At 34.4% G+C, this 24,565-nt stretch overlaps 1 protein-coding gene and 1 non-coding gene across 2 annotated transcripts in view; one reads left to right on the top strand and one right to left on the bottom strand.

Annotated features, from left to right (window-relative positions):
* Positions 1-24,565, top strand: part of DNAI4 (dynein axonemal intermediate chain 4) — an 85,296-nt gene that overhangs the window by 40,743 nt on the left and 19,988 nt on the right. The window contains 6 exon segments of the mRNA XM_053894214.1: positions 5,972-6,127; positions 13,867-14,061; positions 17,750-17,958; positions 20,932-21,018; positions 22,280-22,431; positions 24,317-24,474. Coding sequence (XP_053750189.1) covers positions 5,972-6,127; positions 13,867-14,061; positions 17,750-17,958; positions 20,932-21,018; positions 22,280-22,431; positions 24,317-24,474 — 957 coding nt within the window.
* On the bottom strand, positions 6,157-6,259 carry LOC128775988 (U6 spliceosomal RNA). Its single transcript, XR_008420965.1, has one exon. It is a non-coding gene; the product is annotated as a U6 spliceosomal RNA (small nuclear RNA).

Consider the following 24,565-nt stretch of genomic DNA (forward strand, 5'->3'; position numbering starts at 1 on the left):
AAAAGTCAGCATTATAATTTTGGTTTGTATCTCCACTATTTTTGCAATATAATTTAAAATAAATGCATAAAACAATAATTATAAAACTATACAAATGGACACACAGTATATAAAGATGTAATTTGTGACAACATCAACACAAAGTGGGTGTGATGGAACTGTATAGGAGTTCTTGTATACTATTGAAGTAAGGTAGTATTAATTCAAAATAGATGGTTAAAATTTTAAGAAATTAATTGTAATCTGCAAGGCAACCACCAAGAAAATAACTCAAAAATTACAAAAAAGAAAATTAGATAGGAATCAAAGCAGAACACCATTAAAAAATCAAGTAAACACAAAAGAAGGCAGTAATGAAAGAATTGAGGAACAAACACATAAGACATAAAGAAGACAAAAATGGAAGAAATCCTTCCTGAATAGTAATTATTTTAAATAAGTAGATTAAATTCTCCAATTAAAAGGCAGATATTGGTAGGATGGGTTAAAAAACAAAAACTAAACATGATCCAAGTATATGCTGTCTAACAAGAGACTCACTTTAGAGCCACAGACAAAAATATGTAAGGTGAAAGGATGTAAATAGCAACCAAAAAAAGCTGACAGGGCTTTACTAATATCAGACATAGTAGACTTTACATAAAATTATTACAGGAGCCAAACAGCATTATATACTGATAAAAAATTCAATCCATAAACAAGATATAACAATTATAAACCCATATGTACTCAACAAGAGAGCCTCCAACTATATGAAGCAAAAATTGATAGGATTGAAGGGAGAAAATAGGAAGTTCTACAATAAGAGTTGGGACTTTAGTACCCCACTTTCAATAATGGGCAGAACAACCAGAGAGATTATCAATGAGAAAGAAAATAGAGGACTTGAATAATAATATAAACTAGGCATAACAGACATATACACCATCCCCAAACATCAGAAAACACATTTTTTTTCTCAAGTTCACATGGAAAACTCTCCAAGATACACCATTATGTTAGGTAATAAACAAGAGGTAATAAAAATTTTTAAATCAATATCTTTTCTGACCACACTTAATGACATTAAAACCCTATAACAAAAGGAAAACTGGGAAATTTAAAAATATTTAGAAATTAACACACTTTTAAATGATTTTTTTAATGTTTATTTTTGAGAGAGAAAGGGGCGGGGGAGAGGGGAGGGGCAGAGAGAGAGGAAGACACAGAATCTGAAGCAGGCCCCAAGCCCTAAGCTCTCAGCACAGAGCCGGACGCGGGGCTCAAACTCACAAATCACAAGATCGTGACCTGAACTGAAGTGGGACACTTAACCAACTGAGCCATCCAGGCACCCCAAACAACACACTTTTAAGCAACCTGTGCATCAGAGATGAAAGCACAAGGGAAATTAGAAAATATTTTGAGATGAGATGAATGAAAATGAAAATAAAACATAACAAAACTTATATAGTGAAAGTAGTGCTTAGAGAGAAATTTACAGCTGCAGATACATTTAAAAAAGAAGATCCCCACCTGAAACTAATGTAACATTATGTGTCAACTATACTTCAATATAAAAAAAATAATAATCTCAAATCAATAATCTAACTTTACACATTAAGAATGAGATAAGATAAAACTAAACCAAAAGCCAGCATAAGGAAGGAAATACTAAAGATTAGAGTGGACATAGAGAAAAACTAATGAAACTAAAAGTTGGTACTTTGAAAAGATCAACAAAACTGACAAAACTTTAGTTAGATTGACTAAAGAAAAATAAGAGAAGATTCAAATTACTAAAATGAAAAGTGGAAGTGAGGACATTACAGAAATAAAATAGATTATTAAAAAAAGTGAACATTTGTATGCCAATAAATTAAATAGCTAAATGAAATGGACACATTCCTAGAAATCCTTCCCTGCACAGACATGTTCTGTTTTACCCTGACTGCTGCAGAGAAGACATGATGAACAGAAAATATAGAACATCCCACTTACCTAACCATACTTTCATTGGATATTCGATGCCCAGCTTGTCAGGTGCCCTCTGAAGATTAAGTTCTGTGTTTCCAAGGACACATTCATGATCTCACCATGTGATTTCTTCATAAGTGGCTCTTGTAAACTCTCAGGGAAGCTGAAGTCAGAATGTGACCCAGACTGTTCTGATGATCTTCTCCTGAGAATCCTCCTTTAGTAGTCCTCCTCTAATAGTAGTGATTTTGTTCTCTCTCTTTTTATTCATCTGTGATAGTGTTTGCTATTCAGTTTTTAAAACTAGAGTATATATTGTGTAGGTATACATATATCAGAGAGCCTTACCTGAGGTTTTCCAAGAAGAAACCTCTGCAGAAAGAATCTGAGTGCACATAGTTTATTTTGGAGGTAATCCTAAGAAACACTGGTAGGGGAGTAAGTGAAACAAGAAAGGGTAGGCAGCCAACAAAGGTTATGTGATCTAACAAATTACTTCTTTGGGTAACGAGTTCAATACTGCTAGAGAATCTGGGAGCCAGGTTATCTTATCATGCTCCAACTTTCTAAATCATTGTTTGAAGGCTGATGGGCTTGTTAGTTCCTTGGTACTTCTGGCCTGATTTGTGCACATCAAAGTGGCCCTAGTGGCCAAAGATGGCCCCAAGCAAAACAATATAGGTGCTGGCAGTTGCAGATTGGCCAGTAAGAGGTAATGCATAACAGATACGGGCAGGACACTAACAGCATCTACCACAGGAGAGAAACCTTTTAAAGCAAAGCAAGAGTATGACCATTCCAAAAGTTAGGAAAAGTGGATGTACTTCTGTTTGAGGTAGCTAGAAGGAGGTGGGCTATGATAGAAGAGTGTCTAGGAGGCTTCTAATCACCTGGAGATATTCTATTTCTTATCCTGGCTGGTGAGTACATGGTAGTAATTCTTTACACATATAAGTGTTATACACTCTTCTATGAATGATAGTATTTCATAGAAAAGTTTAATTAAAAATAATGAGAGATAGTCCATATTCAAAAATTTCAGTGCAGACCAATTAAATATTAAAGTCTTATGGATCAGTAAGAAAATAATATGTCTTCCTTGCCTGATTTGGGATGAAATTGAAAGAGATGCAGGAGTCAGAGAGATGGAAGTCAAATATTAGCTTTATTACTGATAAAGTTAATTGAAAAAATGTAGTCTTAAATCTGCAGCTAAGTGGAATTGGCATTTCTTCCTTTCAGAATAGATCTTACCAGTAGTAATTAGCACAGCTAGACCAGCACAGACCTTCTTTTTTAGGGGTGAGACCTGACCAGGAAGCATGCTTTCTGCCATTGAACAGACCTAACAAAAGAATCTGGAAGTGGCTAAGCACAATGCCTTCTAAACTGTCCTATAGGATTAGTCACTTTTCTCCGCAGTGAGCGAATGAGGGTTATAGTGAGGTCAAGGTGTTAATTTAGCTGAAGTTCCCTCTGTAAAGATTCACAGAGAGTGAAGGAAAAGTTTCCACCTGACAGTAGACATATAGTAGTTTATTATAAAAGTGGCATTTCGAATAAATAGATAATTCAATAAGTGTATATATAATTCAATAAATCTTTGCAGATTTCATAAAACCAGCTTGTTTTCTATGGATATTATACTACAATAATGTCTTTTATAAAAACATGTGTAGGGGCTCTTGGGTGGCTCAGTCGGTTGAATATCCCATTCTTCATTTTGGCTCAGGTCATGATCCTGGAGTCGTGGGATTGAGACTCAGGTCAGGCTCTGCACTGAATATGGAGCCTGCTTAAGATTCTTTCTTTCCCTCTGCCCCTCTCCACCCACTTGCACATGCATTCTCTCTCTAAAAAAATTTTTTTAAAAAGCTTGGTAAGAGCTCATTTCTATTATAAAAAATACACATATTTGTTCATATGTGACTCTGGAAGGACATAGACCAAAATGTTAGCGGTTATTATCTTTGGGTGATGGAAATATAAGTCATATTTTTCTTTTCTTTTGTCACAGTAAGCATATCTTTTTACTCAGCTAAAATATAAAATTATTTTTCTGCAAATGTTATATGGCTAATTGCTATTCTTTTATAGTCTGAGTTAAACTAATAGAGAGAAACAATATTTTAAAATGGGTAAAAACTGTTTCGACATATTCTGGACTCAGAAACGCTCAAAACACAGATATAGTTGGGAATGCTTTTTTTCTGATATTAGTTAAAACTTTCTTTAGTATAAAAAACAGTATAAAATTGGGAAGTCACAATCATGCTTTTTTTCTTTTTCTTCAAGAAACAGACTCTTAACTGTAGAGAGCAAACTGATTGTTATCAGAGGGGAGTTGGGTAGGGGGATGGGTTAAGTAGGTGATTAAGGATGGGGATTAAAGAATGCACCTTTTGTGATGAGCACAAGGTGTTGCAGGGAAGTGTTGAATTACTAAATTGTATACCTGAAGCTAATATTACACTGTATGTTAACTATCTTGAGTTTAAATAAAAACTTAAACAAACAAAAAACAAAAAAACATTCATTATTTATTGTTTTATTTTGTACATGTTATTATGGCATGTGGTTTGAGATTTTTTTATTTCTTAGGTTAATTTATTCAAATGTACAAATGTCATGATGGTACCCAAACTAAAATTACCCATGTTATTTGTTATTCTCAAATAAGAAAAAACTTTAAATCACCCTAACATTTTATATTGCTCATGTAATTTATAACATGTACCTTTATTTATGTAGCAATTATTAGTGATCACATAACAGTATATTCCTATTTACTCAAATTACTAAACTTTCAGTTAAAGGAAGAAAAAAGTTTAAGTACTTCAACATAGAAAGACACAATTACCTCCTATGGTATTTTACTTTATGAACATGGAAATTGTACCCTTTTCAATTAGCGAAATAAGCTAGGTATTCTGTGTATAACTTTCTTAAATATAACTAGGTTTTTTTTTTTTAATTTTTTTTTTAACGTTTATTTATTTTTGAGACAGAGAGAGACAGAGCATGAACGGGGGAGGGTCAGAGAGAGGGAGACACAGAATCTGAAACAGGCTCCAGGCTCTGAGCTGGCAGCACAGAGACCGACGCGGGGCCCGAACTCAGGGACTGTGAGATCACGACCTGAGCCGAAGTCGGCCGCTTAACCGACTGAGCCACCCAGGTGCCCCAAATATAACTAGGTTTAATAAAATAGAAATGTTACTATGAAATGTGAGTTAATATTCTTGCTAATTGAAAACATTTTGAAATACCAGAGCTCCTTCATTTTGTATCATGAAAATAAAAGTTTTAACAATGAGGTGGTTGCATTTATTGTATCCAGATCTTGTTTTGATTTTTAGGGAAAATAATTCTTTAGCAAATCACTGGACTTTAAAAATTTAGCAAGTTTAGCCTTAGGAATATGGTCACTGATAAAATAATTGCTACATGAGCCTTTCTTTGTTATATCAATAATGAAAGGGGTTGGAATTCTTTTTTTTATTTGGAGATAAATAATATTGCCAATTTTTGCTTGGAGACTTGTTATATTTGCTCAAATGAACAAATATAATGTAAACACAAATTTTTGAAAGAGAAGATAATAACCCTACTACTTTACAAATTTCTTGAGAACAGAATCTACATTTTCCCAACAAGTGTAATCTTTTCACGTTAAGTATATAGGAGATGTTATGTGCTAAAAATGGGATTATATTATTATAAATTAAAAGTTCTACAGAATATAAACATATTAACCAGAAGTGAAAGAATGCTAAATGCTTATTATAACACGGTTGTCCAGGTCCATATTAAGCAAGACCTATAGCGACAGACTGATGGGATTCTGCTGCATCAGCTTGGGATGGAAGGGAGAAAGGAGAGGGTATCAAAAAGGATGGTGAGGATAACTTGGAGTTATCATTAAAACACGGAGAGATTTTTCTATAACTAGTTGTGTATAACCTAAACTATTAGAACTTGGTTGAAACTAATTTTTACCTATCTCTTTACTTAGGTATAATGTCCACTACTTGGGATTTGCATGATTCTTACATTGCTATGGAGCTTTCATCTTTACCAGCAAAACAATCTATCCTTGATTCATGTGGTAAAGCAAATGTACCTTCTAAAGATCGAGAGCAAAGAGTGCCAGGGAGTACTACAGAAAAAGGTAAGGTTTCATTTATGTCAGTTTTTTTTTTTTTAATGGGATGTGTCACGAATGTGTGTGTCATCTTTGCACAAGATGCTAGTCTTCTCTGTATCATTCTAACATTACTGTACGTGCTGCCTCAGCAAGCACTATCTCAGTTTTTAAAAAGTGACGTTTTCACACGTCATTGTAAGTAAATTCTTTCTTGGCAGTCACAATACTTCATTTCTGGTGAAACGTGAAAAATACAACTTTTATTCAGAAATAGCATTGTTAGTCTTTCACATCATCTTGGACTCTGAACTGAAAAATTTAATTTTTCTTGGATACCTGTCAAGAGCTTCAAAGAGTCTGTCTTTCTCTGTTGCTTACTCGTTCTTAAGCTCTCTTTCATATATGTTATGACATATGTTAAATATGTCACCAATATTCTTTTGGTTTTTAAAATTATATTTAAATTATATAGTCATGTAGACTATAGCCATGTTTTACTGAAAGTTGTTTACAATGAAGACCAGTTTATTTTCCCAGAGAACAATGAAGGGGAAGAATGAATTATTAGTTAGCACTAAAGAAACGTTGTTTGTTGCTTAAATGTTAATGTCCATATAGTAGTTTTGCTTTTAGAAGCTAAAATTTTTCCTACGAAAAATTGCTAAGAAAAACATCAATCTTAGGCTGAAAAATTACATTGGGACTTCAAAATTGGATATACGTACTCCACCTCTATTAAGGCCATTTACACACAAAAAAAGTGTAAGTGGAAGGTCCTAAAAGAAAAATGTCTCAATTTGTGGGTCTTTTATTTCTTGTGTATATGGGTGTGTTTTAAAAAGCAAAAAGGAATAATAGAACCATATTCAAGAACTATAATACAAAATAAAAGTATACTCTAGTTTAGCATTATGGCCAATTAAGGGGATAGGGGAGACCATAAGTAGGAAAAGGGAAAAAATAAAAAATAGAAAAAGGTAGGCAGCAGAGGTAAATGATCGGATTTATTGAGTGTGTAAAGGAGAGTCAGATAAAAACTCGTAGCATTATTAGATCACCTCTAACGTCCCTTTTGCCTCTGAGATTTTATAATGCAAATACATAGAAAAAAAGTTAAATATGGCCCATATTTGGTTTAAGAAGTGTTTCTATTCTATTTAAATTTTGAATGTACAGGTTGTATGTTAGCCATTACGTTTGAGGGAAAAAGGGCCATGATTTTCATTTTTGAATGTGTAAGACCCTAGCTCAGTTCACAAGGAGAAATTATTTTCTCTTATGAGCTCTTTAAAAAAATTTTTTTTTAACGTTTATTTATTTTTGAGAGAGAGAGAGAGACAGAGCATGAGCAGAAGAGGGGCAGAGAGAGAGGGAGACACAGAATCTGAAGCAGGTTCCAGGCTCTGAGCTGTCAGCACAGAACCCTGATGTGGGGCTCGAACTCATGGACTGCCAGATCATGACCTGAGCTGAAGTCAGACGCTTAACTGACCGATCCACCAAGGCGCCCCATTTTTTTTTTTTTAAGAGAGCTTTAGATTTTGAAAACGTAATAGACATTTGAAGCACAGGTTTAGAGTTAGAGAAAAATTGAGTAGAGAGTACTGAGAGATCCTTCTAATTTCTTCCTTCATCCCTCCCCCAGCCCTTGGTGCAGTTTCCCCTATTCCTAACATCTGGCGATAGTGTGGTATGTTTGTTACAATTGATGAATCAATATTGATACATTATTATTAACTGAAATCCATAATTTACATCAAGGTTCACTCCTTGTGTTGTACAGTTCTGTGAGTTTTGTCAAATGCAATATGTATCGGTCATTACAGTTTCATATAGAATAGTTTCATTGACCTAAATGTCCCCTGTGCTCCACCTAGTCATCATTCCTTCTCCATTCCTCTGACCATCATTCCTCTGACCATCGCTGATCTTTTTATTTTGTCTATAGTTTTGTCTTTTCCAAAATGTCATACAGTTGCAATCATACAATATGTAGCTTTTTCACACTAGCTTCTTTCACGAAACAATATACATTTAAGGCTCCTGTGTGCTGACTCATGACTTGACAGCTCATTTATTTTTCACTAGAAAATATTAAATTATATGGATGTACCACAATGTGTTTATTTATTTATTGAAGGATTTCTTTGTTGCTTTTAGTTTTTGGTGACTGTGAACAAAGCTGCTATGAAAATTCCTGTGTAGGTTTTTGTGTGGACATAACTTTTCACCTCATTTGGGTAAATACCTAGGAGTACGGTTGCTGGGTCATATAGTAAGGGTATGCTTAAGACTCTTAAGAAACTATGAAACTGTTTTCCAAAGCGGTTGTACCATTTTGTATTACCACCAGCAACGCAAGTGAATGCTTCTGTTGCTCCTCATTCTATCAGTATTTGATACTGTTTACTTTAAAAAAATTTTTTTTAAATGTTTATTTATTTTTGAGAGAGAGAGAGAGAGAGAATGAACAGGGGAGGGGCAGAGAGAGGGAGACACAGAATCGGAAGCAGGCTCCAGGCTCTGAGCTGTCAGCACAGAGCCCGATGTGGGGCTCAAACCCATGAACCATAAGATCATGACCTGAGCCAAAGTTGGACACTTCACCGACTGAGCCACCCAGGTGCCCCTGATACTATTTATTTTTAAAACTTTTTAGCTGTTCTAATAGATGTGTAGTGGTATCTCATTATTGTTTCTTTTAATGTTTATTTATTTATTTTGAGAGAGAGAAAGAGAGAGAGAGAGAGCATACCAGTAGAGGAGAGACAGAGAGAGAGGGAGAGAGAGAATCCCAAGCAGGCACTGTACTATTAGTGCAGAGCCTAACATGGGGCTCAGTCTCACTAATGGTGGGATCATGACGTGAGTGAAAATCAAGAGTCAGAGACTTAACTGACTGAGCCACCTAGGCGCCCCATCTCATTATTGCTTTAATTTGCAATTCCCTAATGACATGTGATGTTGAACAGTTTTTCATATATTGATTGGTAGATTTATATCTTCTTTGGTGAAGGGTCTAATTGAATTTTATGTTATTTTTTAAATGGGACTGTTTCTTATTGTTGTATTTTATGAATTATGATAAATTAAGTTCTTTATCAGGTAAGTATTTTGCAAAATTTTCTCCCATTTTGAGGCTTGTCTCTTCATTTTCTTGGTCCTTCATATTTAATCCTTTAATTTAATAAAGTTCAATTTAACATTTTTTTTTCTTTTTCAAATTGTGCTTTTGGTATTGTATCCAAAGATTTATCACCAAACCCAAGGTCACCTGGGTTTTCTATGTTGTCTCAGAAAAATGTATAGTTTTGTATTTTATTTTATTTTATTTATTTTTTTAACGTTTATTTATTTTTGAGACAGAGAGAGACAGAGCATGAATGGGGGAGGGTCAGAGAGAGGGAGACACAGAATCCGAAACAGGCTCCAGGCTCTGAGCGGTCAGCACAGAGCCCGACACGGGGCTCCAACTCACGGACTGCGAGATCATGACCTGAGCTGAAGTTGGACGCCCAACCGACTGAGCCACCCAGGCGCCCCTAGTTTTGTATTTTATATTGAGGTTCATTTCAGTTAGTTTTTGTGAAAGGCATAAATTCTGTGTTTGCATTTTTTAAACATATGGATGACCAATTGTTCATTTGTTGAAGACTCCCTTGAGTTTTCTTGCTCCTTTGTCAAATATCTGTTGAATGTATTTGTGTGGGTCTGTTTCTGAGCTCTATTCTGTTACACTGATCAATTTATCTATTCTTTCACCAATATCCCATTGTCTTGATTAACTGTAGTTCTATAGTAATTCTTAAAATTGGGTAGTGTCAGTCTTCTTCTTCTTCAGCATCGTGTTAGCTATTCTTGTTCTTTTGCCTCTCCATAAAAACTTGAGAATCAGTTTGTCAATGTCAATAAAATAACTTGGTGGGATTTTTTGACTGGGATTGCACTGAAGTTATATATCAAATTATAAAACATTGGCATTTTAACAATATGGAGACTTCCTATCCTTGAAAATTTGTTTGGATCTTTGATTTCTTTCATCAGAGTTTTGTAATTTCCTCATGTAGATCTTGTATGTATTTTGTTAGATTTATAACTTAAGCATTTAACTTTTTAGTGCCAATATAAATAGTATTATGGTTTTTATTTCAATTTTCTTTTTTGTAAGTTTATTGATTGATTGATTGAGAGAGAGAGAGAGCATGTAAGAGGGGCAGAGAGAGAGGGGGAGAGAGAGAATCCCAGGCAGACTCCACACTGTCAGCACAGAGGCTGATGTGGGGCTTGAATTCATGAACTGTGAGATCATGACCTGAGCTGAAACCAAGAGTCGGACACTTAACTGACTGAGCCACCCAGGTGCCCCTATTTCAGTTCTCAGTTGTTCATCACTGGTTTATAGGTAAGCCATTGATTTTTGTATATTAATGGTGTTTACTGCAACCTTGCTCTAATTTTTATTATAATTGGAGAATTTTATATTTTTTCACAATTTATGGGGATTTTCTACACAAACACTCGTGTCATCTACAAAGTGTTTTTTTCCTTTCAAATTTGTATAATTTTTACTTCTCTTCCCTGACTTATTGTAGGACTAGGACTTCTAGTATGATATTGGATAAAGGTGATGATAAGGAATATCCTAGCCTTGTTTCTTACCTTAGTGGGGAAATTTTTGGGTTTTCACCATTAAATATGATGTTCATTATAGGTTTTTCATAGGTTTTTTAAAAATCAAGTTGAGGAAATTCATATCTGTTCTTATTCTCCTGGGTTTTTTTTTTTTTTAATCATAAATGACTGTTGAATTTTGTCAAAAGATTTTTCTGAATCAAGTGTGATTTTTCTTCTTTAGCTTGTGGATCTGGTGAATTATATTGATTGGTTTTTAAGTGTTGCACTAGCTTTGCATACCTGGAACAAACCCCACTTTGTCGTATAAGTCTTCTTGTACACTATTAGATTTGATTTGCTAATATTTTGTTGGAGGATCTTTGTGTTGCTTTCATAAACAATATTTCTCTGTAATTCTCCTTTTCTTGTAATGTTTTCATCTGGTATTCATATTAGAGTAATGTCAATCTAACAAAGTGAATTGGGAAGTGTTCTCTCTACTTATTTTCTGATTGTATAAACATCCTTAAATGTTTAATATAATTCACCAGTAAAACCATCTGGGCCTGATGCTTTCTATTTAGAAAAATTATTAATTATCTATTCAATTTCTTTACAGATAGAGGCCTATTCAGATTACCTATTTCTCTTTGTGTGAGTTTTGGCAGTTTATGTCTTTCAAGGAATTGCTCCGTTTCGTCTAAGTTATCAAATCTGTGGACATAAGAGTTATTCACAGTATTTATTATTCTTTTGGGCTATGGGATTGGTAGTGATGACACCTTTGCTGTTGCTCATACTGACAATTTAGATGTTTTATTTTTTTTCTTGTTTAGCCTGGCTGATGATTATGAATTTTATTGATATTTTCAAAGAAACAACTTTTAATTTCATTGATTGTTTCTGATGATTTCCTGTTTTCAATTTTATTGATTTATGCTTTAGTATATACATTAATATATATTTATTACATATTTAATATATATTATATATTATATATTTTATATATATATTTGTTTCCTGCTTACTTTAGGCTTATGTTGCTCTCCTTACTCTAGTGCCCTGAGATGGAAGCTTAGATTACTCATTTTTAGATTTTCTTCTTTTTAGTATATGCATTCAATGCTATAAATTTCCCTCAAGCATTCTTTTTGCTGCATTTCACAAGTTTTGATAAGTTTTAGTTTTATTTTAATTTAGTTCAAATATTTAAAAATTTTAAAATTTTATTTGGAACTTCTTCTTTGACCTATTTTTTATTTATATATGTTTTTTAAATTTCCAAATATTTTGGGATTATCCAGCTATCCTTCTGTTATTAAATTCTAGTTTAATTCCACTGTGGTCTGAGAGCACATTTTTTATTATTTCTATTCTTTTAAATTTGTTTAGGTGTGCTTTGCGCCCCAGAATGTGTTCTATCTTGGTGAGCATTCCAAGTGAACTTGAGAATAGTGTGTATTCTGTTTAAAAAGTGTTAAAAGTTTCCAATTATAATAGTGGATGTGTCTAATACTCCTTGCAATTTTATTAGTTTTTGCCTTACAGATTTGTAGTCTTGATTTTTTGCTGCATAAATGATTAGGCTTGCTGTGTCTTCTTGGAGAATTGATTTCTTTATTATTGTGCAATGCTTCACTTTATTGCTGATAATTTTCCTTGTTCTACAGTCTACTTTGTCTGAAATTAAATATAGCTACTCTGTCTTCTTTTGATAGTGTTAACATATCTTTTTAATTCTATCTTTTTAATCTATCTGTGTCTTTACATTTAAATTGGGCTTTTAGACAATATTTAAAAAATTTTTTTAATATTTATTTATTTTAGAGAGAGAGCATGAGCAGGGGAGGGGCTGAAAGAGAAGAATAGAGATTGAGAATCTACACTCATAATGCAAGGCCCAACATGGGGCTCAAACCCATGAACCATGAGGTCATGACCTGAGCTGAAATCAAGAGCTGGATGCTTAACCAGCTGGGCCACCCAGGCATCCCAATAGACAATATTTTTTTTTTAATGTGAACTTTATTATTTTTTTTTTTTAAATTTTTTTTTAACGTTTATTTATTTTTGAGACAGAGAGAGACAGAGCATGAACAGGGGAGGGTCAGACAGAGAGGGAGACACAGAATCGGAAGCAGGCCCCAGGCTCTGAGCCATCAGCCCAGAGCCTGACGCGGGGTTCGAACCCACGGACCGCGAGATCATGACCTGAGCTGAAGTCGGACGCTTAACCGACTGAGCCACCCAGGTGCCCCGAACTTTATTATTATTTAGGCATGGCAAGGCCAACAGATCAGGACACTATTGCCATTGAAATGATAGCTTGTTATATTCACAAATCTCAAGAGGAAAGAACATTCTACACTGTGAGCTACACAGAGAAGTACCAGAGTTGGTCAGGAGGCAGAAAGAATGAAGGGGAAATGTGGCCAAGAGTCTTTGTTGTGGTTTCTGTTAGTAGAATGAGAGAGTAGTTAATCATATGGCTACATAAAGTAGAGACCTTTCTGCGCTGTGGACATGGAGAGATGTAATGACAGAAGAAGATCAGAGAGATGCAGTGATGTTGTCTTTCAAGATGGAGGAAGGGTTTTGGGTGGCTTGTAGAAGTTGAAAAAGATAAGTCTCTCTAGAGCCTCCAGAAAGAAACATAACCCTCTTAACTTTTTGGTTGTATCCCAGTGAGACCTGGGTCAGACCTCTGACTGAACTCTTAAAATAATAAATTTGTGTGATTTTAACCTACTAAGTTTTGAGTAGTTTGTTGTAGCATCAATAAAAAATTAACACAATCATATGGTATTTCTATAAAACAGTAATCCAGTCAGACCTTCATCTGAAGGCTAATAATCTTGTTTAAATTTGAAGAACAAGGTATAAAGATATAAATTACCTATGAGGTTATCATTGCTTATCTTCTGATAAACAGTGCATTTTTGAATGGTTAAGAATTCCAAAATGAAATAATATGTGTATATTTTTCATGTGCTTGGTAGATAAAAGATATTCAATAAATGTTTATTGAAGTTGTTGAATATTGGAGGAAAACAAACAGTAATGACAAAATGTAATTTTAAAATCCTTTGCAGGAATCATCTAATACCACATAAATTATTTTATCTTTGCATCATGTTTGTATTTTACAGATAGTGAAGCTAGTTCTTTAATGGATATAGAAAATGTAATTTTGACTAAAGTCCATGATGATGAAGTAGACCACTCAGAGACAATATTGAAATCTGACAAGTTTCATCAGGATTTATTTTTTATGGAACGAGTTCTAATGGAAAATATATTTCAACCAAAACTTGCAGCTTATCGTCAGCTTCCTATTTTAAAAGGTATTTTGAAAAATCACATTTAGACAAGCTCAAATAATCAAAAGAATTGAATGACGTTATCATTTTTAAATGTAACCTCCAGACTGGATCATCACTTATCAAAAGACATATTTATATACCTTTTAGCGTTAAACATCCAAATAACAGTAGAATTCAAACTACAGAGCGCACAAAAAAGAGGTCACCCCTTAGATTAAAATCTACAAAAGCTTCCATGGCTCTTTTCTCTTCCTTGCCCTTGTACTGAATTATTTTCTCATATTTAACCCCCTTTCCATTGCCATTGACACTTTCCAGGTTCTGGTGCTTATTACCTATCCCTAATTTTATTACAGGGGCATTCTTCCTGTTCTTATTGCTACAAATCCCATCTCATATGTTCACAGAATATTTTGAAAGGTTTTAGAGATGAATTCAACCCTTCAATTTTTGAATGAAGAAGATGAAGAGTACAGAAACTTTCTAAGTTTAGAGTCTATGACAAAGCTAGGCATTCAACCAAGGCCTGATCTCATTCCATTTCTCTTTCCACTTTACTATCCTGATGTGCTGAGGTATCCCATACACAAGTTTGAACATGGCATTTAACTCTTGAAAAACCTTCAGTATCTTCCCATTTTGTAGAATAAATTACAAACCCTAAGATTTCCCTTGTGCTATTTTTCAGTTAAACCTTACCCCCCATAAACAGGTATTAACCTGACTTTTCTCACCAGAGATTGACTGTTTTGGTATATCATATAAGTGGGTTCATATGGTGGGTTGACCCTTGAACAAGGCAGGGCTTAGGGGTGATGACCCTGGCACAGTCAAAACTCCAAGTACAACTTTTGATTCCCCCCAAATTAACTACAAATAAACTACTATTGACCAGAAGCCTTACTTACAGCATAAAGTCAATTAACACACATTTTTATATTATATGTATTATGTACTATATTCTTACAATAAAATAAGCTAGAGAAAAGAAAATGTTATTAAAAGAATTCATAAGGAAAAGAAAATGCATTTACAGTTTTGTACATATGTTGGCCTGGGGCAGAGGCAGGGGCTTCAGTCCTGGCCCCAGAATGACAAAATGTGGTTTTCACTAAATAAAGTTGAAATGTTAGAACTGCTTTGGTACACTATAGAGAAAGGTATCCAAAGGCTTTGGGACATTGGAATGTTAGGGTGGATTTATCATGATGACCTGCTTATCCACTATAGAAGTGTCCGGATAATACACCTTTTAGCACAATTGTGAAAAATAAATTGGCTGGGTGCCCCAATGTCCTTGAAGAATTCTTTGCTCGCTTTTCTCTGTAGGTCAGAAATTGTAGTGGGAACTACTGCTAGTCAACTGAGATCCTTAAACAATTAGATTCTGAGTGGCAGGGGATAAGTGGCAGCAGTTAATCACCAATGAAACGGTGGGCATGGTTACTGTAGGGTAAAGAGCAGTAATCAGAACAGTCTGACTCACAGAGATCCGTGGCATTGGCTAGCTGATCATCACGTCCTTAGAAGAGAAATAGGTAAGTGCTGTATTGGTTTGCTAGGACTGCCATAACAAAATACCACAAACTGGGTGGCTTGAACAACAGAAATTTACTTCCCCATAGTTCTGGAGACTGGAAGTCTGAGCTGAAGGTGTCAGTACAGTTGGGGTTTCCTCTGAGGCCTCTCTTTTAGGCTTGCAGATGACTACCTTCTTGCGGTCTCATCACTAGGTTTTTTTATCTGTGCTTGTGCCTTCCCTGTGTCTCTCGGTGTATCTAAATGTCCTCTTATTATAAGGATAGCAGTCATATTTGATTAGGACCCAGAATAGTGGCCTTGTTTTAACTTAATCACCTCTTTAAAACCTTTGTCTACAAACCCATTACATTCTAAGGTACTGGGGATTAGGCCTTCCAATATATGAATTTTGGGGAGATAAATCAGCCCATAAAATGTAGTCTCCTCCTAAATTCTTACTTAATCTGTATAAACAGAAGAGTCTTTTCTTTACAAAAGAAAAGTCATAGCCCTTTAAGCAATTTCTAGGCTTGAGTCAATTTGCAGACCCAGAACTCCTTGGATAAAGGGGAGGCTGCGTCTCTTTGAGAAAATATTTCACTACACTACCAAAAATGTATACTGTTAAAATTTCTCTCAGCCTTCCCCAGAGGGACCTACAGCCTTTTCCAAGAGTGACTGTGTAGTGGGGAACAGGAAATAATCATAAATTTCAGGGATTACTGGACACTAGCTCTGGACAGATACTAACTTCATGAGTCCCAAAACATCACTATGGTTTGTTAGCCGGAAAGGACTTATAGGAGTCAGGTGACCAATGGAATTTTAGCTCAGGTCCATCTCACAGTGGGTCCAGTGGGTAACTTAACTCATCTTGTAGTTATTTCCACTGTTCCAGAATGTATACTTTGGAATAGAAATATTTAGCAACTGGCAGAAGCCCTACACTTGATCCTTGACCTATGTAATGGAGGCTATTCTGGTAGGAAATGGATAAGTAGAAGCCACTAGAGCTTCTGCTACCTATGAAAATAGTAAACCAAAGCAATACTATGTTTCTGGAGGGATTGTAGAGATTAATGCTACCATCGAGGGCTTGAAAGATGCAGAAGTATTGACTCCCATCACCTCCCCCATTCAGCTCATCTGTTTGGCTTGCATAGAAAATGCAGGATCTTGGGGAATAATTGTTGATTATTGTAAACTTAACCAGGTGGTGACTCCAATTGCAGTTGCTGTTCCAGATGTTTCCTTGGCAGCGCAAATTAACACACCACCTGGTACCTGGTATGTGACTATTGACACAGAAAATGCTTTCTTTTTTCTTCAGTACCTGTTGATAAAACCCACTGGAAGCCATTTGCTTTCAGCTGGCCAGGCCAGCAATACACCCTCACTGTCCTATAGGGGTATATCAGCTCTTTAGTTTTATGTCCTAATTTAGTCTTCAGGGAATTTTTCCTTCAACAAGACATCACACTGGTCCATTGCATTGATGACATTATGCTGATTAGACCTGGTGAATAAGAAGTAGACTTATTAGTAAGACATTTGCATCCCAGAGGGTGAGAAATAAATCTGATAAAATTTTTTTTTTAATTTTTTAAAGTTTATTTATTTTTGAGAGAGAGAGAGCATGAGCAGGAGAGGGCAAAGAGGGAGTGAGATACAGAATCTGAAGCAGGCTCCAGACTGAGCTGTCAACACAGAGCCCGATGCGGGGCGCAAACTCATGGACCGTGCGATCATGGCCTGAGCCGAAGTCGGACGCTTGACCGACTGACCCTCCCAGGCACCTCTGATAAAATTTCAGGGGCTTTCTACCTCAGTGAAATTTCCAAAGGTTAAGGATAAGTTGTTTCTTCTAGTCCCTCTTATAACCAAAAAAAGTACCATGCCTAGTAGACCTCTTTGTTCTTTGGCGACAACATATTCCTCATTTGGATGTGCTACTTTGGCTTATTCACTAAGTGATCTGAAAAAAGGCTAGCTTTGAGTAAGCCCAGGAGAGCAGAAGATTCTACAAGAGGCCGAGGTAGTCATTCAGAATGCCCTGTCACTTGGGCCATATCATCCAGCAGATCCAGTGGTGCTTTAAGTGTCTCAGAGGGAGAGATGCTGTTTGGGCCCTTTGGAAGGCTCTTGTAGGAATGGAGGACAATAATCTCTTCATTTGATTTAATTTTAGAACCAGAACCTGAAAAACCTGAAGACTTTCAAGAAGGTGAAAAACTTGAAAAGACAGAGGAAGAGGGTCAGAAGGAAGAGGAAGAAGAAATAGAAATAAGTACAGGACAATCAACAATACCAGCCAATTTAGAACGACTTTGGTCCTTTTCCTGTGACTTAACCAAAGGCCTTAATGTGAGCAGCCTTGCCTGGAATAGAACAAATCCTGTAAGTTATTGAACATTTTAACAATTCTGTCTTTAGTATATAAGGGTGACTGTCAAGTACTAGTTGTTTGTTTTCTCAGACATTAGGCAAGGGATTTTATTTGACATAAAGTGGAGTTTTTAACATACCTCTACAACAAGTTCATGTTTCAAAAAGTAGAAAATGATAATAGTTACAAAATAATTTTTTCTCCTTTAATATGAAATGTCATCATTTTAATTTTAGGAGATGTACTTGGGACACAGTATTCTCTGAATCCATATCAGATATTGAAAAGTGAACCAGAAAATAACATCTAATTGATTTATTTTCAGATATATCAAGCTCATGTACCCAAATTAATATTCTTCTTAAAGTAATCATATTCACAAATATATACTTAATCTAGTGACCCTGAAAATATACAAGATAATTTTGAGATTTCTTAAAATATTATTACTACCAGTAATAGCAAATACTTTTTTTTAATTATTTTTTTATTTTTTATTATTTTTTTTTTATGAAGTTTATTGTCAAATTGGTTTCCATACAACACCCAGTGCTCATCCCAAAAGGTGCCCTCCTCAATACCCATCACCCACCCCCCCATCAACCCTCAGTTTGTTCTCAGTTTTTAAGAGTCTCTTATGCTTTGGCTCTCTCCCACTCTAACCTCTTTTTTTTTTTTTTCCTTCCCCTCCCCCATGGGTTTCTGTTAAGTTTCTCAGGATCCACATAAGAGTGAAAACATATGGTATCTGTCTTTCTCTGTATGGCTTATTTCACTTAGCATAACACTCTCCAGTTCCATCCACGTTGCTACAAAAGGCCATATTTCATTTTTTCTCATTGCCACGTAGTACTCCATTGTGTATATAAACCACAATTTCTTTATCCATTCATCAGTTGATGGACATTTAGGCTCTTTCCATAATTTGGCTATTGTTGAGAGTGCTTAACAGCAAATACTTAAATAGTACTTACTATGTACCAGGCGATACTGTAAGCATTTTACTTGTATTAACACGGTAACTCTGAGTTAGGTACTATTTTCCCCATTATGTTCATCAGAAAACTGAAGTACAAAAGGGATAAATAACTTGCCCAAAGTTACGCATCTCTTAAATTCCCAGAGTAACACAACTCTAGTAAGTGAAACAGCTAGAATTCAGACTCTAACATCTGAATCCAGAGTTCTTGCTCTTAATTACTGCACTGCCAAAAATCATCTTGAGCCAAATTATATGAATCATCAAGTGGGAGAATGGTATGTTTGCTTTAAAAGAGAGATGATTATAGAGTAACGAGACTTATTTTCTCCTTGAGTTTATAAACTGCTTCTGAAGACATGATTCTCAATTAGGGATTCTAAAACCCTTTTGTGTAATAACAATACCTTTGGAATAAATATTTAGTGTATTTTTAAAGTGGTCAAAATGAATTGGTATATTAAGATTGTATTGTATAATGTAAGTTTAAGAATTAGCCTTTTTATTTTACTGCCACACCTTATAAGGTGCTATGTGCAAATATGCTAGTGGTTACGGTTTTTAAAAAAACAGAAAGTCTATCATCATTCTTATAGAAACCTAAGTAATGTGTTATTTAAATTATGTATATTATTTTTAATAAAATAAAATACTTTCAGTACGGATTGGTTTTTATAAACTATATTTGGAAACCCCATGTAAGGTAAGTGATACTCAATAAATCAATAATAAATGTGTAATAAAGACAGGTGAATCATTTTTAGAAACTGAATATACCAGCATTTTAAAAGTTAATATATTGTTATTGAGATTAAATTTAAATAATTGTTAACAAAGCTAAAAAAATATGACAAATGGCATCTATTATATTTATTAATTCATTCTACAAATACTTATTGAACATTGACTATGCCAGGAACTCTAATAAGGCACTAGAGAAACAGTAGTAATTTAGTCACACATAGACCCTGCCTATATAATAGTTCTCTCTGTGTTTTAATAAGGAAAATAAATAGTATTGTGGGAATACATAAGAGAGGCTCATGAATGCTTTTTAGAGGAAGTGGTGCCTATGCTGAGTCTTGAAGCGATGAATAGAAGTTTGTTCATGTCAGTGTAGAAGGAATAGTGGTGAAGAGTGGTTTAAGGCAGAGGAAATTATAAAGAGGTGATGTTGGCTTGAAAGTAGGGTTATGGCAAAAATATATAATATATTTTTGATAAAGGTATTCTGATTACAAAGAAGAGGTTGGGTTTGGTCAGTCATTAAACTTTTGTCTTTATGCACTTGTATAAGCATATCTTGAAATGCTTTATTAATCCGTTTGGGGTGCCATGACAAGATACCATCGACTGGCTGGATTAGAAATCAGAAATTTATTTCCTGGAGGCCAGGAAGTTTAGGATCATTGTGCTGGCTGATTTCATTACTGGTGAAGGCTCTCTTCCTATCTTGCAGATGGCCACCTTCTTGCTGCATTCTCACATGGTGGAGAGAGAGAGAGCTCTGGTGTCTCTTCCTCTTTTTATGAAGCCACCAATCCTATTGTATTAACATTATGACCCTCATGACCTCATTTAATCTTCATTACCTCCTAAAAGCCCTTTCTTCAAATATAATCACATTGGGGATTAGGACTTCAACCCATTAATTTTAGGGGAGGAGACACAATTCAGTTCATGGCACTTTGTCTTTATATTTGAAATAATTAGGTCATTCTCAGAAACCCATAATGTAGTAATATAATCTTGGAAGATTAACTCAATATATAAAAGAACTTTTCAGCAATTGGTTCTTTTTAGTTATTCATCAGTCTGAAAATATGATTATTATTTTGCTTAGGAAGATGGAGGTGTAAAGTAAAAATAAATAGTATACTGGTATTTTTTCTCAATAGAAATGTCTTTCTATTTTTAACACAGTTCATTAAAATGTATCTTTATATATTTTCCAATGTTTTTATGCTACCCTCTCTTATTTTAAACATATTTTTCTGATTTTCAGGACCTTTTGGCTGTTGGCTATGGGCACTTTGGATTTAGAGAGCAAAAAAGAGGATTGGCTTGCTGCTGGTCAATAAAGAATCCTATGGTAACCCCAGTAGGAATAAACCCATTTTTAGTTAATTAAATATTGACATAATTCTCATAAAGTAGATAGTTGTGTGTGATAATTAAACAAAGTCAAAAAATTATCGAGGAAGACTTTATTTTCTTTGGTTTAAATCTATAAGTATTAAAATTTATTCTTGTTGATATAAGATAAAGTAAATTCATTTAATAAATATTTATTGAGCATTTACTATGTGCTATTAGATCTTATGATCCAGAGTTGAACCATTATTTTTTATCAGAAAGAAGAGCAAATTTGCGAGTGAAAATCCTTTGAAAATTATATGTTTCAGCTAATACTGAATTGTTTCTTAATGTATTAATATCTCATCACCTCATAAGATAGATTTCTGCTGGCTTGAATACATACAAAATGGATGAATATCAATGACCATGTTATTAGCAAGAATTTCTCATGGAGAATAATAAGAATCAGTCATGGTTTTTTTTTTTTGTTAAACAGTTTTAGTCAGTCTGTTATTTTGCAGCTTTACATTTAGTTTTAATTCATAACTGAATTGTGAAGTGGAAAACTTAGAAAAGGACCAGGAAAGCAAAATAAAAAATGATTGGAGTTTTATAAATAATCCCAGTCTATTAGGAAGCTGGGTTTATGTAGAATTAAAAAAAAGGAAGGAAGAAGCAATTTTAAACATGTGGAAGTATTGATATAGGATCCATCATTGGTAAGTTGTCTTCTTTTCCATACAGACTGTTAGAAGCAAGAAAGGATTTAGATTAGACTTTAAGCAAAGCAAAACAATAAAACTCTTCACAGAATTGTCAAAAAGACTACTGTACAGAGTTTTTTTTGTGGCTTCTTCTTTACACTGTTCAGAAATGTCTAGATAATGCAAGCCTATGAAACAGATACTGGAAGATAGGAACATTGCTAGATAATTTGATTGGAGCCCATTATTTGTTTCTTAAAGAAAGTAAATCTATGATGATCATGCAAATCCTACTGAAAGATTACCAAAATATGATAATTATTGGAGAAGGCCATGCTGTATTTCTTAAAATTATTGAGTCCTGAGGATTCATCAAAGGAAAGGGAATGACTAATTGACATTTTGTTTTCATCTATACTGGAAGTTAGGAAGAGAAGAGTAACTTAATGTAGACTAGCCCTTCTTACATTTCCACTGCCCCCAGACTTGTCTTAAGTCACCATTATACCCTATCTTACTGTGGCCTGCAAAACCCAGTTTAAAATGTAATACAATTATTTTTTTATTCAGTGGCCAGAACGTATTTATCAGAGTCCATATGGAGTTACTGCTGTGGATTTCTCCATTGGAGCACCTAATCTTTTAGCAGTTGGCTATCACAATGGTACCATTGCAATTTATAATGTACAGAGCAACAGTAATGTTCCTGTTCTGGATAGTAGGTGAGAATCCAAGAATCAGATAAACATATAATATGTGCTTTTTTTAGGGAGAAGTAAAAATTTAATCTAATGTTATCTAATTTTGAGTGAATGTTTATGTTTTGAGAGTGATACCATTATTTTTCACTTAATAATTCCTCTCTAGCTGAAATTCTCTGTCCTAAAATCTGTATGTTCTCTGCCCACCTCACCAACCTTCCTTGACAGTTTGTTTATTCTTAAAAAAAATTTTTTTTTAATGTTTACTTATTTTTGAGACAATGCGAGAGACAGAGTCCAAGCAGCGGAGGGGCAGACAGAGGGAGACACAGAATCTGAAGTGGGTTCCAGGCTCCAAGCTGTCAGCCCAGAGCCTGACGCGGGGCTTGTACTCATGAACCGTGAGATCATAACCTGAGCCGAAGTCGGACGCTTAACCAACTGAGCCACTCAGGTGCCCCTACAGTTTGTTTATTCTTTTAAAAGAAAATCAAAAATTTCCCCAGCTTCATTGAGGTACAATTGACAAATAAAAATTGTATATATTTAGGTTCTACAATGTGATTTTTAAAAGGGGTACAATGTAATTATTTAATATGTATACACTGTGAAATGATTACCACAATAAAATTGATTAATATGTGGTGGGAACATTTTGGATCTATTCTCTTAGCAAATTTTGAGTATATAGTACAGTATTGTTAACTATGAACATCATGCTATATATTAGATCTTTAGAACTTGTTCATCTTCTAACTATAAGTTTGTACCCTTTATTGCTTTGGCACCACCTCCTCCAAGAAGCCTTCCCATTCCTTTCTTTTGTGCGTTTGTCTAGTTATCATAGCACTCATCACGCTGTATATGTATTATTTATATATATATATCTTTCTGAAGAGGCTGTAAGCAACTCGAAGTCAAGGATTAAGTCTTGCCTGTTTATCCTCAGCATGTCACATAATATTGAGAATGTAACAGGATTATAGTAAGTGAATAAGAATAAATAAATCAATCAGTGTATGAGTCATACTGAGAAAATAAAAAAAGTTAAAAGTGAAAGATATTGAGTATTGTTAGGTTTTTATAATAGAACAGATACCAATGCGGCAAAAATGAAGTAGTATATTTATATTAGTGTTTTAATAAACTTAGAGCTGAAAATAGGCATCAAAGCAGGGTCTGTAAGCTTAAATTTGAAATTATCTGCATAGTTTTGTAAGCATGGGCCTTTGTGCTTGTTTTACCAAATAATCGAAGTTATCTATGATTTTAAAAAGATTCAGAACCATTGCTTTGGGAGGTTTGCATAAAAAAAATCAAGTACTAGGAACAGAGGAACCTATTATCCTGACAGGAAAACAATCACTAATCTGAGAAGTGATTTTAATTCTTCAGAGAAACGTTAAATCAGCCATAGAGAGAATCAAGCCAATGGGCAGGCCTGAAATATAGAAAGGTAAGGTAATTGTTTACTTAAATAAGACTTAAATAATTTATCTACTTAAGCTATGAAAAAAATCCTTATAAAGATGAAGATACTTATTTTCAAAGTGTCCAAAATAAATTAACACAACTTATCTAGGAAAAAGTAAATGAATAGAGTAAGGGAAAGTATATTTTGAAAAGAAAGAAAATATTTGCTTTTGTATTTCTTTTATGGCATTAATATAATTAAAAGTAGTAAAAGTTTCCTTTTATAAGAAATGAAAAAAAACAAAAATATTAGGTGACAAAATGATTGTTTTCCCTGTTTTTCAAAATACTTTTACTAAAGTGAAAGTGAACAATAGGAGCATCATCCCATTAGTAGGTCACAGTGCTCCAGGGAGCTGTCCTTATGACTTATACTCCTGTGTTTTAAAAATTATGGCAATGATTCTATATTTAGTGCTTTTCCCTGTTTTAGTGAATCACCTCAAAAACATTTGGGACCTGTATGGCAACTACAGTGGATAGAACAAGATCGAGGGACAACAGGGGATGACAAAAGAGAAATACTAGTTTCTATATCAGCAGATGGAAGAATCTCCAAATGGGTTATACGGAAAGGACTGGACTGTCATGGTAAAAAGAATGTATACAAATACACATACGTATCAAATTACCTTTCTCTTATTATGTGCTGACTTAAAATTCCTAGTGAGCCATGAGTAAG

Source organism: Panthera pardus, unplaced genomic scaffold, assembly GCF_024362965.1.
Source record: "Panthera pardus isolate Hobbes unplaced genomic scaffold, ASM2436296v1 HiC_scaffold_11, whole genome shotgun sequence".
NCBI lineage: Eukaryota > Metazoa > Chordata > Mammalia > Carnivora > Felidae > Panthera > Panthera pardus.